Source organism: Bacillus rossius, chromosome 2, assembly GCF_032445375.1.
Source record: "Bacillus rossius redtenbacheri isolate Brsri chromosome 2, Brsri_v3, whole genome shotgun sequence".
NCBI lineage: Eukaryota > Metazoa > Arthropoda > Insecta > Phasmatodea > Bacillidae > Bacillus > Bacillus rossius.
Window position 1 is genome coordinate 104,802,542 of NC_086331.1, and position 16,020 is coordinate 104,818,561.

The 16,020-nt window shown below is 33.1% G+C and overlaps 1 protein-coding gene across 3 annotated transcripts in view; it reads right to left on the bottom strand.

The window, feature by feature from the left end:
• Positions 1-16,020, bottom strand: part of LOC134529546 (potassium voltage-gated channel unc-103) — a 408,698-nt gene that overhangs the window by 272,195 nt on the left and 120,483 nt on the right. For 2 of the 3 annotated variants that reach the window (XM_063363748.1, XM_063363749.1), the window contains 2 exons: positions 14,059-14,213; positions 5,304-5,384 (listed from right to left, as the gene is read on the bottom strand). In XM_063363748.1, the coding sequence (XP_063219818.1) occupies positions 5,304-5,384; positions 14,059-14,213 (236 nt within the window). The remainder of the gene's footprint in view (positions 1-5,303; positions 5,385-14,058; positions 14,214-16,020) is intronic. The other variant, XM_063363750.1, reaches the window with a different exon arrangement.

The window sequence follows — 16,020 nt, forward strand, 5'->3', positions numbered from 1 at the left end:
TGGCGCGTAGAGGCGAATAGGCGTGTGATTAGCGAGCCAGTGTCGCCCTTAGCGCCCCCGCGGTTTTAGATCTCGTGCACTCAGCCAGCCGTAAGCAACTTGGTGTACATCCAAGCAACCATTCGTCGAGGAAGCTCAGTGCCAAACACGGTGCTTTATTGTTCTTGTCTGTCCCTTGACTTGCTATTGGAATAAAGAAAGCTTCCGCGAAGTAGGATCGGTAAGCAAAACTAATGTAGTATTACAAAATATCTACATGAAGACAGTAGTTACAAACTAATTCACCCAATCATATGAGAGGTATTTGTACTTTTACAGAACCTGATACGCAGGTCTTGGACATTGTTGAGCATTATACTTTTAAGTAATATGTTGTTTATTACAACAGAATCTAAAAAAATCAAATTTTTATTATATATTTATAATATGAATTTCTTAAATGAAATACATAAACCAGTTATATGTAATATAGCTTACTTTCAGGCAGAGTGACAAAATTTAAGACTTTCCAATTTCAAAAATTATGTATTTTTTTATGTTTTAACAAAAATATAATTTAAAATCAAAAATATTCCATAGTCAATCAACTTATTAGTAAACATTAGAAGGAAAACTAACGAAATCAAAAGCATTTAGTCTTAAACTTTAATGTGCTCGGTTTTTAGTGTTACAACGATTTCAGTTTGCTGAACTTCATAAAATAAGTGAATAATTTGCTTGGCTACTAAGCGAAACAATTTGGTACAAAGAAAATTAAGAGCTATTTGTATGTCAACGAAAATTCAAACCTTGACGATTAAATTTCATGCAAACATGTGAACAAGCCAAAGTTAGCTGCTGTCGAAAAACATGGTTAAGTACATACAAAGATACAAAAATAAATTTAACTGACGAACAAGAAAACATTTCAAAAGATCTTCGCCGGATTTGTCTCCACGTGACGATAATTGTTGAGAATTTACGTTCAGCCAACCTCCGCTTGAAATCCCTGTTTTAAGTGTTCATGAACACACAACTAGGCATTCCCTTAGATCGTTAATTTATTAATCACACTGTTTGTCTCTACTGGTGTTAGGGTTTTAATTTACAATGTTTCCATGTCTGGTTGATTCAGGGATTCTTCTCATTACAATTGCATTCGTTGAGTAGGTGAGACTTAGTCATAAAACTTGGCAGTTTTGTGGCAATCCTCTGCAGTGCGAATGACATGCGGCAATTTTTTTCTGTAGAAATTTCTTTCAAGTAAGTGAGTCATAACATAATGCGACATATTTTTGGTTAAAAGCTGATCTAATTGGGCATGAATCCTTGAATATCGATTATTTAAATTCCTATTTAAGTATTTTATTTCCATGTAAAATTTCAGTATGTATCTGACCATGGTCACCAAAGCTATTATGGATTCTAGATTAATGCCTGCAGCATTATCAAAAGTCTACAGGTGTAGTTAGTTACTGTAGCAAGGAATTTACCCTAAGCAAAAATGCTAGGAGTCATAAGAAGAATGTTTATGTTAAAAGCACACTACGCAAAATGTAAAGTTGTGATTGATGTGGCAGGTGATTTACTTGACGAATTGGTGTACTTTTTGTCGAATGTGCGTCTTTTTTGCTTACTGTGCGTTCATTTTTGGTGAATGTGTGTACTTATTGTCGATATGAGTGGGATTTTCTTTTTGAATGTGCGTCCTTATCGTTGTCTGTGCGTCCTTTTCGATGTCGATGCGTCCAAAATATAAAATGTGCGTACTTTATGGTAAATATGCATCCGTTTTGGTAAATATTTGTCCTTTTCGTTGACTATGCATATTTTTTTTAGTATGTGTGCGTCTAAATGACGATATTTTTGTTGATAGTGTGTCCTTTTTGATGATTATATATTGGTTTGTGCATTCTTAAGTTGGTACTGAAGATTCCCTGATTCAAGGTCTGTAAGTTCTGTAGTATGCATAAAAACATATTTCTATAATGTTTGGCCTTATAATATACATAAAGGGACTTGAGTATGACCACTGTATGATTCTGATAGGTCAATATAAAATTTCCATACAATAAAAATATTATACGCATAATATGAATGAAAATGATTATTGTTTTGACTCACATATTACACCAGTCGCCGCGATTATAAAATAAGTTTCAGGTGGAAGGGAACCCACTTTATCTTCATCTTTTGTGGAGTGTATTTGAAAAGTCTGGTGCATAATATCAGAGAACATTCTTGAGAAACGATAGCATCTATACCATTAGCTGCTGTGACATAAATAATGAATGCATTTTGAACTAACGATGTTTCATTACCAAACTGTGCATCCTGTGGGAAAAAAATTCACTTGAATGTGCGTGGGTGTGTGATACGTGATTGTAATAACTCTGAATGTGTTATATTCCCTTACAGCTCGTGTTGTAGGCCGTTTATACAATATGTAAATTTGAAAAGGCATCCCAAGCCATGCAAAGAACTGGTTTTAATAGCATGTTAAATTGAATGATTAATGTTTATTATGTATATGCTTTCTACTTGTAGTATAAATATAATGCAAACAAAATATTTTGAATAACATTTATGTTTTATTTCTTGAAACCGGAACACTTAATTATATTGTAAAATTTTAAACTGAATCGATTTTAATATTTTTGTATTGACAAAGGATCGATCCATGGATGATAGATAATCGCTGGAATCAATAAGTACTTATATTAAAATGTTTTTTTTTTATAATTTGTGGATTTTTTTCCGAATTGTTTGGTTGATTATTACGATTGTCTAAATGGCGGCCAATATGGTCGACAAGATGGCGAATGCTACAATAGTTTACTTTCAGGTGATTGATTTTAGTGGGCTCTAGCGTGTAAAAAAAAACCAATATGATAGTAGCACACACTAGCAGATTTAAACAAATTGGCAGAACCCAGATGGCTATCATTACGTCATAATATGGAAGTAATATATGCCTTGGTTGTAGTGGGGGTCAGTTTGATTGAGGCCATCAATGAGGAAGGACATATAACTATTTATTTCAAGTGCATCTACCGGGAATCTAAGCGGAATCGCAATCTTTCAAGTAATTAAACATGTGTAAAAAACATTTTTTTAAATATTTTTTCGAAGAATTTTGGTCTATTTTAAATATTTTTGAGAACATAGGCCGCTTTTTGAGTAATATAGCCCCTGGGAATTTTCCCTCAAAATAAGGAAAACTGTTAGTAATTTTGAAGTTTTTTTTAAAGGTTTTTGAGGAATGTTTGTGAAAATGTTTGCCACCGTGACATCTCAATACATTTGGCGGACCGGCTACAAGGCTTTACACCATGAACCCCTTTTTTTGGAATTATATTTTATACCTACTGTTAATCAGTGTTGTTAAGTAACGAATTACAAGTAATCGGATTACTTGTAACGATTACTTTTCAAGTAATTTATACTTGTAACGAAATACATTTAAAAAATGTAATTCGTACTTGTAATCGGAATACATAACATTAATTGTAATCGATACATTAAGGTAATCGATACTTTATATTTACTTGCCGTTACTTTTATTCTCGGAACATATAATGAATACAATTAAGAACAAGAAGATCATACACTTTTGTATTAGTAAAGTTTATAATTTTACGCTTGTAGTGCTACGATCGTATGCACAACATCTATGATCAAAAATTAAGAGCCATAGTGACTTGCAGTGTCTCCAATATTACCCTATCCTAAAATCTGCATTTTTAAAATTTAACACATCGCTGCCGTCAAGTGCTCCCGTTGAGCGTCTTTTTAGTGTTGGTAAAGATGTTTTTGCCATCAAGAGAGGGAATCTATCTGATGAGAACTTTAAAATGCAATTGTTTTGTAAGGTCGATTCCAAAATTTAAAGAGTGTTACATTTATTACAGGTAGCTACTTGTATGAAGTCTTTTGATGTTATTCAAGCAAGTTTGTCCTCAAATATTAGTCATTTAATTAAAGATAATAAATTTAATCATTACATGAAATCATTTTTTTAACAAAACATGTATGTATGTATGTTTATTAATGTAACAAAGTATAAAAAAATATTGAATCGTAGGTCAGTTTTAAAATGGTAGCGGAAAGTAATTGTAATTGTAATTTTACTGATTACTTCTATGTAAAGTAATTTTTCTTGTAATTAGTTACATTATCACCACAGTAATTGTAATTGATCCCAATTACTTTTTCCGAGTACTTTTAACAACACTGCTGTTAATGTAAAACAAGCAATCAATTAAACACTATGACTTCGCATTTACAACATTGTGGGAGTATAAGTTAATAGTTCTTTCGAATAGTTTTAGTCATGACTTTCGCAAAGTTACTGTTTTATTGATAACTGTTTTCTTGTCTAATATTTACTTCATTCTATTTAAAGAGTACCTAGTTTTTGTTAGGATTTAAGTATTTACACAAAAGTCCAATATTACAAAAAATAATTGTTGCCTTTCCGGCTAAGAAAAAGTTTGCAAACATTTCCTTTTTGTATAGTAACTGTTATGTCGGGCAGTTGAAATTTTTTTTTATTAATTTCTCCTGGTTATGTTATGCATTATTTAATATAAAAATTTTTTTGTTTATTGTTATAGACATATTATTTTTAATTTCTATTGTTCTTAATTTAAATCAATTCAGTACATACCTAGTATAAACATTGACGCTACATTCGTAAAAAAAATTGTGTAGTAACATGAATAGAGTGAATAGTTTTGTATTGATTGAAACGATATAAATTATTAACGTTCAACTATTTTATCAATTATATTACATTTAAAATACTTGCCCGTTGGCCATGTAACTCAAAACTATATTTTTTTCTATTATTTTTTTAGCTTATTAAGAAAGTTATGTATTTTTTTATACGTGATGGAGCAGAATTTTTTTTAATCAGTACTTTGTTCCAACCTGATTATTTTATCTAATTTAATTATTAAACCACATTTTCACCAATCCAGCTAATGCGCAAACGTACAAACAAGGGTGTTTAAATATGCATATAAAACCATTATTACCAGAGATGCAAAAACAAAGTTTTAATATAACGCTCAATCAATTACATTGAATAAAACCAAATATAACAATATATGGCATACTGTTTACTTCCATTTTCTACCTTCAATTAATTTTCTTACTTAATAAACATAAAAAAAACCTTGACTGTTTATTTCCAGGATATAGAAAAGTGGATGTCGTTTCACTCAGTGCTAGATAGTTAGCTGTAAACATGCAATTTCCCACTCTGGAACGTAGCCCAGCGAGTGTTTAATCTAAGGAATTGCTCATGTCAAAACAGTTACCTGAGCGACCTTCTCTCCCATGTTCGGCGTGTGGAGTGCGCCTTGGAAAAACTTGGCCGAGCCATTGTCTTGGATGGAGAACTGGAAAACACGAGTGCAGAGTGTTCATTGCGATCAAAACAAAAAAAAAGAATAAATAAAATTGGTGGAAGCAATTTTATGTTTGTTGAATAAAGTCATTTATTTATTTCAACTCTTTCCGACAAATATGTGTTTACACACCGTTATCATCCTGTAGATGCCTTTGCTCTAAGCCCAGTCATATAAACAAAATATGACAACCTAACTGTGAAAGTGATCAAAATATTTGGCGGAAAAAATGACTACAACTGTACTTTAGTTATGTAAAACCATGCAAGCTATTCACAATTGAAACTTCATGCATTAAAATGTAAATCAGTGCCCACAGTTTAGTTCCTTCTGGCACAGTAATAAAAGCAGTAAAAGGGAAACGACTAGAAGGTAAGTAAAGATACATAATAGAAATCCAACACTGAAAATAAACATCTGTATGAAAATTTTGAATCCACATGCACCAATTACAAAAACATAAAAAAATACTTTAAAAAATTGTATAAAAACTCAAAACAATTACAATATTTATCATTAATAGAGTTTTTTAGTGAAGAATTTGTTTTAATATGAAGGTAGAGAATGTTAAGAAGTAAACTTTAAATTTATCTGCCAGGTAATGAGGCAGCTCAAAGCTCTGAATAATAAAAGCGTTTCTTTTTAAAATATGAATGCAGACAACGCTACATAGCTAACTTTCCTAGGTAATGGGTAGATATAAGCTTTAAACAATCGTAGTATTTTTTTAATATAAATGCAGAAAATGCTACAAAACTAAAAATCTATCTGGCCCATGTAATGAGGCATCTCTGAGCTCTAAAAAATATCGTGGTTTTTATATGAAAGCAGAAAATTTTAGAAGCAAACTTTAAAGGCTTTAAAGGTAACTTGCTTAGGTAATGAGGCAGCTTTTAACTCTAAAAAATAATCGTGATCTCTTTCATATGAATGAAGAGAATACTACGAAGCACACTTCAAAGCTATCTTATCCACGTAATGAGGCAGCTCTGAGCTCTAAGCAATCATCGCGTATTTTCAATTTTAATGCAGAGAATGCTACGAAGGAAATTTCAAAGCTTTTTTGTCCAAGTAATAAGGCAGCTCTAAGCTCTAAAAATTCTTTGTTTTAATATGAATGCAGAAAATGCTACCAAGCAGGCTCAAAGTTATCTTGTCCAAGTATTGAGGCAGCTCTAAGGTCTAAACAATTTTCGTGTTTTATATGAAACCAGAAAATGATAAAAGCACATTTAAAATCTATGTTGCCCTATCTTAAAATGAATGCAGAAAATGCTACCGAGCAGGCTCAAAGTTATCTTGTCCAGGTACTGAGGCAGCCTTTTGCTCTGAACAATAATCGTGATTTTTAAATATGATTGCAGAGAAGGAAACGAAGCAGACTATAAAGCTATCTCACCCAGGTGATAAGGCTGCTCTAAGCTCTAAACAATAATAGTGTTTTTATATGAAACTAAAGATGCTAATGAATCAGACTTGAAAGCCATTTTTTCCAGGTGAAGAATTGCTCCTAGCTCTAAAAAAATCAGTGTGTTTTATATGAAACCAGACAATGCTACAAAGCCGACTTCAGAGCTATTTTTCCCATGTTATGATGCAGCTCTAAGCTATTAACAATCATGGTGTTTTTTTTTTAAATATAAGTACCTAGAATGCTACCATGTCGATTTCAGAGCGATCTTGTCCAGGTATCGAAGCAGCTCTAAGCTCTAAACAATCTTCGTGTTTTTATGCGAAGCCAGAGACGGCTAAGAAGCATATTTCAAATCTTTATTACTAAGGTAATGAAAAAGATCTAAGTTATATAAAATCATCGTGTTCTTTTAAAATAAATGCAGAGAATTCTAAGAATCAACTTCAAATCTATCTTGTCCAGGTAATGAGGCTCTAACAATTATTGTTTTTCTATAAATATAAATGCAGAGAACACTACGAAACAGACTTAAAAGCTATCTTCCCAGGTTATAAGGCAGCTCTTAGTACTATAAAATCGTCGTGTTTGTTTTAAAAGGAATGCAGAGAACGCTACGAAGCAGACTTCATAGATATCTTGCCTAGGTAATGTGGTAACTGTAAATTCTAAGCAATCATCGTGTTTTTTTAAGTATAAATGCATAGAATGCTTCGAAACATATTTCATTTATATCTTGCCGAGGTAATAAGGCAACTCTAAGCTCTAACCGATCATCTTTTTTTTTAATATGAATGCACAAAATGTTACGATGTAGATGTCAAAGTTATTTATCTCACGTAACAAGGAATCTCTTAGCTCTAAACAATTATCGTTCATAGCTGTCTTACCAAAATACTGAGACAGCTCCACGCTCTATACAAAAATCGTGATTTTTAAGTATAAATGCAGAGAATGTTACGAATTTCACTTCAGTTCTATCTTTCCCGGGTAATGAAGCAACTCTAAAATCTCAACAATCATTGTTATTTTCAATGTGAATGTACAGAACGCTACGAAGCAGATTTCTAAATTATCTTGCCGATGTAATAAGGCAACTCTTACCCACAAACAGTTATCGTTCATAGCTATCTTGTCAAGGTAATGAGACAGCTCTGAGCTCTAAACATTCATCGTGTTTTGATATGAAAGCAAATAATTCTACGAAGCAGACTTGAAAGATAACGTGCTTAGGTAATAAGGCAGCTCTAAACTCTAAACAATTATAGTGATTTATTTCATATAAATGAAGAGAATACTACGAAGCATATTTTAGAGCTATCTTGCCGCGGTAATGAGGCAGCTCTAAACAATCATCGGTTTTTTTAAAATATGAATGCAGAATATGCTATTCAGCATTCTTCGAAGCTATCTTGCCCAAGTAATCAGGCAGATTTAACCTCTTTCCAATCATCGTGTTTATTTAAAAACAATGCAGATATTTCTACTAAGCACACTTCAAAGATATCTTGTTCAGGTATTGAAGCAGCTATAAGCTCCAAATATACTTCGTGTTTATGTTTGAAATCAGAGAATTCTACGAAGAAGTTTACAAAGATTTTTTGCCAAGATAATAAAGCAGCTATAAGCACTAAACAACCATCGGGTTTTTCATATGATTACAGAGAATATGACGAAGTAGACTTAAATGCTATCTTGCCCAAGAAATGAGGCAGCTCTAAGCTCTAAAAAATCAAGTTTTTTTAATATGAATACAGGGAATTATACAAAGTAAAGTACTAGCTATCGTGTCCAGGTTTTTGAGCAAATGTGTGCTCTATGAAATCATCGTAGTATTTGAAATATGAATAAAGAGAATGTTACGAAGCAGAATTAAAAGCTATTTTTCCCAGGTAATGTGGTATCTCTACGCTTAATCAATCATCGTGTTTTTAATATGAATGCAGAAAATGCAAACATGCAGACTTCAAAGCTATTTTTCACAGGTACACATAACAATTTTTCTGTATTTTTACAAAACAATTCTTTGAAAACCAGTTACCAAGAAATAGTTTGTAATACTTCAAGAAAGATATTGTAACTTTGTACAACTCATGGCTATGGTAATTTTTGCATAAATGAAATACATCTTTCGAGATAATATTGAGTATTTTAAAAAAAATGGCGCTTAAATTAATAAATTAATTGACTTTGCATTCAATCATATTATTAAACTATTTAAAAGATAATCAAATATTCAATAAATAGTTTTTATTTGGTTTTTATGCGTATTACTGTACGCAGTTAGTACTGGGAAGCTATTCAGAGAACGGTTTACAAAAAATTTCAACTATTGGCTGTACTGGGACAACACAAAGCATAAATAAATGCCCGGGTAAGAATTCTAACCCAGTATTACTGCGAGCACTATTTTGCAGTGACACAGTTTATTTATGTAAATGTTCAAATTTACAAATATCTTTAATTTTACAAAAATATTTCTGTTCTATTTACAAAATAAAATTAGTGTAATGATCTAAACAATCATTGTTGTTTTTGTCGTTAGGGTTTATCTCCGAAGCTTAGTCGTCACACGCCGATTTCCGGTGCTTGGGATTCTGGGTTCGAGTCCCGAGTAGAGCATAGGTGCATTTAGTTATAATTTTGAATTTGTCACAAATACGTCAAAGTTGAAATATAACAAACGTTTGTTTACAAATAAGTCAAAGAAAGAGGTAAACGTGTAGGACGTGCAGAACGCTTTCAGCCAGTGTGTTTTCTCGGAGTGCTCCTGTGTTCCCACGCATTCTGTCAGTGATCCATTCATACCTCGTCACTTCTCAGCGTCTATAGTGACCCGATGTCGAGCTGCGGTTAAGGCTCGTTTTCACACGCCATAATAATGTTTTTCATTTTTTCTGTATCACTTCAATTCAAGGCTAGTTCTAAAATTTTAACTCGACACCTTCCTTGCATTTGTTGTTCTGCTACAAATATTTTAATCGGATGTTCACTCTGTGAAATAACATGGGTGTAAAATGTCCCGAGTGATGATTATAACGAAGTATTGCGCCCCTTTTTATACCCATGATATTACCCAAAGTAAAAATCTGTTTAAAATATTTGTGGCAGAACAACAAATGAAAGGGAGGAATCTAGTTAACAATGACGAGTGAACGTAGAAATAAACATTTTTACCAGTTTGTTTTACTTATTATATATTCAATTTGTATTGTTATAGAATAAGCTACAAGGTACTATTTATTTGACTAGGTTGTATTACGGCTAATTTTTTGATCCAATTACGAACATACTTTAGTATTAGGTAGGGAAAAGATTTCGAACAGTTTATGATCCAAATTCTCTTGGAATTATAACCTCTTTATAAGATTTTTCTGCATTACATTTTTACTTAAAAATTAATTAAGTTATTATTTCTGTTTGCATGGACAGGCAGTCCTATTGTATTGTCACCAACACACCCTTTTTTGTGAACATATATTTATTTTATAGCAATGTCGTTTGGAATTTTTTTCAGAACATATAAATGCAACACAGAATATTAACGTCTTTCAACGTCTTAATATAATATATGTTTTATTTCCAGTATAGAAACCCTTCATAAAAACTTTCTTTAAAAAAACTGTTCGTCGCAAATTAATATTATTCTAGAAATATTTTCAAATTATTTTAAAATGTTGCGAGAATATTGATGTAACTGCGTTTCATAGTTATATACGTACCTTGTATCTTAAAAATTCTGATGCTAAATGGTTATATACATACCTTGTATCTCAAACATATGTTACGGTTAATGCTAGAAAGTAGTATAAGAATGGCAGTCCGAGCGCAGGAGTCGGAGTGAGGTGTAGATGGCAGCTTCTGCTTCCTTGGAACCTACACATCCGATGAAATCATGGCGGCCATCTTGAATTATGATGTCACTGTTACACTTTCCGTTAAGTTCGCCATATTGAATTCTGATGTAACGGCGGCCATCTTGGATGACATTGACCTTTTAACTTGATCTTTGACCTTGACAATGACCTTGGTCTTTGACCTTGACATTTTACCTTGACCTTGACCTTTAGCCTTGATCTGGACTTTTGACCTAAAATTAGATTTTGTACATATGTAGGTATTTTGTTGATAATTAACTTTAACATGACTATTGTGCAATATATTTGAATTTCCACGGTCTGTGTTGACGTAAAGCAATTAAAACCTTATATAGACTGTTAGGGGTCCATATTACCAGCATGTATGGGTCAGTAGGTATTTTCGCACATTGCGAAACAACTCATGTCAGACCATTTGTGCGTCCAATTAAATTTCAGTAAATGCAAGAAATATGTGTATGATAAGTTAGTGAAGGTATTCATGCATCAAATAATTGATCGCAGCCGTAAAGTGACAAGTAACTTTCAGAAAACAAAATGAGGGTCTGTATTACCACCCTTTCCTCTAAGCCATATTGACATTGAGAGCCCCAATCCTTGAATGTTGCAACTTTCGTTACAGCACAATCTTAAATTCTGACGTCATGTCCGCCATCTTTTTTTCGTCTGCTGGAGGCCGCCATCTAGGATGACAACACGACCGCCATCTTGGATTTTTCTGTTCTGTTGGAGGCCGCCATTTTGGATTCCATCATCTTTGTTTCTGCCATTTGTTCATGCACATACCTGCTAATGTATTTGTGGTCCTTACCGAAACAATATTTTTTTTTTTACAGAATACATTGGAAGCGCTGTGATTCGAACCATGACAGCTCGACCTCTGGGTTGGAAAACTTACTTTTTTGACCGTACTGCCATCGAGACATTTACCAGACTGAGAAATAATTAAGGCATATAAAATGTAACACATATTCGGTATTGTATTTTTTTTTTAATTTGAAGGAATAATAGCATCACCTGCTAAATGACATTGACACCATCTTTATTTGCAATACTTGCTACCAGGAGCAATAGTTAACACACATAACCTGATAGAGAGGTAGCCGCCATCTTGATACCAATAAATGATACCAGGAGCGTTAGTGCCATGTAGTACACACAACGTCTGCCAACGTGTGTTGCCATTATATTAGTTTAAGTTTTACCCGCTAGAGTAAAATATTACCAGACAATCAACTGTCGCGATATCCGCCATCTTGTCACTCACTGTGGCCGCTATCTTGAAAATCTGTAATTATTAAGCTAGAAATTCTGGAAAAAATTCAAAATTCATCAAAAAATCGCCTGTTAATATACTGATTGATTCAATCACCTAGGTTTGATTCTCTGCCAGTGGTAAGAGTAACTGAAGCCTAAAATAAATTTTAAATTTTATTTTCCTATTACCTGTTGTGGAGTTTATTAATCATTTTCTCAACGATAAACTGTACTACAAAATAAATACTCCGTTGCTGTGCCTACCTTGGAAGTTAAATTTTTTCGATACTTAGAATACGTTTCAACAAAGTATTGTACAATGTTAGGCATATAGACCAAGCATCTAAGAACCAGGAGGTATTTTTCGATGATACTAGGCGAATTTTTAAACAGGCCATGTCCAATGTCAGGCGTTTAGACCAGGCACCTCCGAACCACGAGGTCCAAAAATTACAGTTCTGAATGTGTGTGTTATTATTTATATACATGGGATGATTCTTAATCTTGTAAATGTCTCGATGCCGTGCGGTCAAAAGCATAAGTTTTCTAACCGAGAGGTCCGAGCTGTCATGGTTCGAATCAAAGTGTTTCCAATATATTTGTAAAAAAAATTATTGTGCTGATAAGGACCACAGCAACATTAGTAAGTAATGGAACATCGACCTTATGTCCATGAGACAGAGCTATGCTGGCACACTCTAGGAACAAGCCACAGAAACAAACATGACGGAATATAAGATGCGGGCCTCCAGCGGAACAGAAAAAACAAAGTTTGCGGTCGTGTCGTCATCCTAGATGGCGGCCTCCAGCAGACGAAAACAAGATGGCTGACATGACGTTAGAATTCAAGATTGCGCCATAATGAAAATTGCAACATTCAGGGATTGGAGCTCTCGATGTCAGTATGGCGTAATTAAAGGACAAATGACAATGTTATGGCCAAAGGTCAAGGTCAAGGTCAATGTCATCCAAGATGGCCTCTGTGACATCAGAATTCATTATGGTGACCGTAACTAAAAGTGCAACGGTGACGTCATAATTCAGGACGGCTGCCGTGACGTCATAGGAGTTGTGGTTTCCAAGGCAGCAGAAGCCGACTCCTGCGCTCGGACCGCCATTCCTATACTAGTCTAGAAGAAGAACTAATCCTAGGTTTACCCGGCTAACTTAGCATTAATTAAGTTTGTTGGGTAAAGTTAAAATTAGTAACTAAAATAAATTTTGAATTCGGCGTTTTCCCGTGTACACCTAATTCCACACAATGTTGACTGGGTTATGCTAGGTGTTGCGTCATTTTTGAGCATGCGGCACAAAACACGCTATCACCGACATCCGCCACGCCGCTCAGTGACAAAATGGCGGCCGAACAGAGAGCACACACGGCGATCCGTGAGGGTTTTCATAAAAAGTTCCAAGAATTATTATCTGTGAAGCGATATAATTGCTTTTACTTTAACAACGAGCAAAATTTTTAGTTAACATTAATGAATATGGAACTACCGAGGAAATGTTCTCTAGGAACCAGATTTCTGTTTGCCAGGGTAAACGGATTAATATTGTAAATGTATCGCCCAAAAAAAAGCCAACTTGCAAATGAACAATGACTTTCAGGAGGTCAAAGCTATAAAAAGTTTAAAAAAAATGTGCTGCAAAGAATTGTAAATGCAAGGCTGCAGGAAAATTGTGCAATTCGAAGTGTCACGGCTGTTTGTCTTAAATAAATAAAAATTTATTGGTTATTTATAACATCATAAGAACTATTTTGTGAAAGTGCCATTGGGTGAAATATTGTCATAAATAAATTTAGATTACTTTCATCACGAATTTTCTCATTCAAATATTTTAAATAGGTATGTTTAGTTAAGGTATCAATGTTGCGTCGGTTATTAAATTCATTTAATTAAACTAAAGTTATCATTTATTTGGTTTTTCTAACAGCGTTTGGTAGACCTAGGTGTACACAGGTAAACGCCGAATTCAAATTTATTGCAGTGATTATTTGGACTTGACCAAACATATTTGGATAATGCTAAGTTAACCCGGGTTCTTTAAGCATTACCCTTAATATATTAATATCTTGAACCTCAAACTTTCTGATGTTAAATGGTTATATACGTACCTTGTATCTCAAACTTTCTGATGCTAAATTGCTAAGAGACGGGGATTTCCTTTCACGGCTGCTTCTGTCGCACAAAGCTGCCGTTGCTCGGTATCGTTGCAAATCAGACTCGGACGAGGTGTTTGGAAATGTTTTTGCTATATGGTTTCTTGTGGCTGAAACAAAACTTCGTTTTTAGATGTACATAAACGTAAAGGTTTGTAAACATATATAAATAAATAAAAAATAATTACATATTTTTAGCAAATTAATTGCACAATTATATTTTTCCTGTGAGACCAAATTCCATATTATAATTTTAATTTACACATAATCATTAAATTATTATTATAACTTATTGTAATGTTCACACATACATTACATATCGAATTTACTATAAAATTAATATACTACCTATTACTACAAAAGTTTAAAGTTGTCAGTTGTATTTATATAATTTTTTCGAAATGTATTTATATATAATATTTTTTTACTAATTTTAATGTTAATTAAAACATAAATACGATACAAGTATTTAAGTCATTTATTTATAATCAGTCGTTTCATTGTTTAAACCAAAAATTGAATTAGTTATTAGAGAATATATACTTACTTTTTACAGGTAACAAAAATAATTTATTTTATATTCTGTTATTTTTGTTCACCTTTACTGTTATATTGTTTAATTTCTGGATATTAAAAACGTTGATAGAGTATAAAGTTAAACATTTTATACGATTAAATAATAAAATATTTTGTGCAATATATTTTTAATAAGTTAACTGTGTTATTACGACACAATCAAATAATACATTAATTTATTATATTACGCAGTAGTAGTATATAAAAGTCGGTCCTGTGGCAGTTACAGGTGTGGTGTCGGGGTGTCAACCGCCAGCGTGGATTGCGAAGTCACGGCGGCGATCTTGGATAACCTTGATATTTGACCTTGACTTTCAAAACTGCCATAATTGATTTAAAATTCGTAAAAATTGACTCAAAATTCTCCAAAATGATGCAAAATTTCTCGTTCTTAAGTATGAATTTTTCACCAAACAAATGTTAAAAATATGTAATTTTTTTTAATTTTTAAGGAAAATATTTTCAATCTAAATTAAAAAAAAATAGCTTAAAGTATTTTCCCGTTTGAAGAACTAAACTCCCTAAAACCGGCTTAAATATCCTAAAAATTAAAAATATAGTCTTTGAGGCCGTGACCTTGACCTTTACCGAGTAATAGTCCTCCATTTTGGATTTTTCCCTTTGTTATGAATAATGACATCAAACTCGCCATATTGAAAATCCATTATTATATATTATTCAAAATATGGAGAAAAATAAAATACATAAAAAAAATATTTAGTTACAATTTTAATAAAATTTCATAAAAACACACCTAGACTATGTTATAGTCATAGGAGTTCACAGTTCGATTCCCGACGAGATCATTCGATTAAAAATTATGACAAGTCCTTTCCCGATCATGGTTACTGGCAGACTGACCCCCCCCACCACTATTGCTAAGGAATATATTACAACAAACCAGTATAACATCATGGCAGCCATCTTGGATTCTATCATCTTATAATCTGACATCACGTCTGCAATGTTGTTTTCGTCTGCTGGATTCTGCCATAGCTCATTCTGACGTCATGCCCGCTATCGTCTTACGTCGGATGAATACCACCATCTTATTTCGTATGCTAGAGGCCGCCATTTTGGATTACATAAACCCATCAGATTGTTTTGTTTTTTTTACTCAAGGTCACCATCTAGGATGATGTATACACCAACTTATTTTCAGCGGTTTGTTCCTAGAATGCGCCAGCATAGCTCGGTCTCATGCACCTAAGGTCGAGGTTCCATTACCTACCAGTGTTATTATAACCCTTGAAGACAAGTTAAATTAAATTTGGTATACAAAATACATCGGAAGCAAGGTTATTATAACAATGACAGGTCGGACATCTGGTATGGAAAACA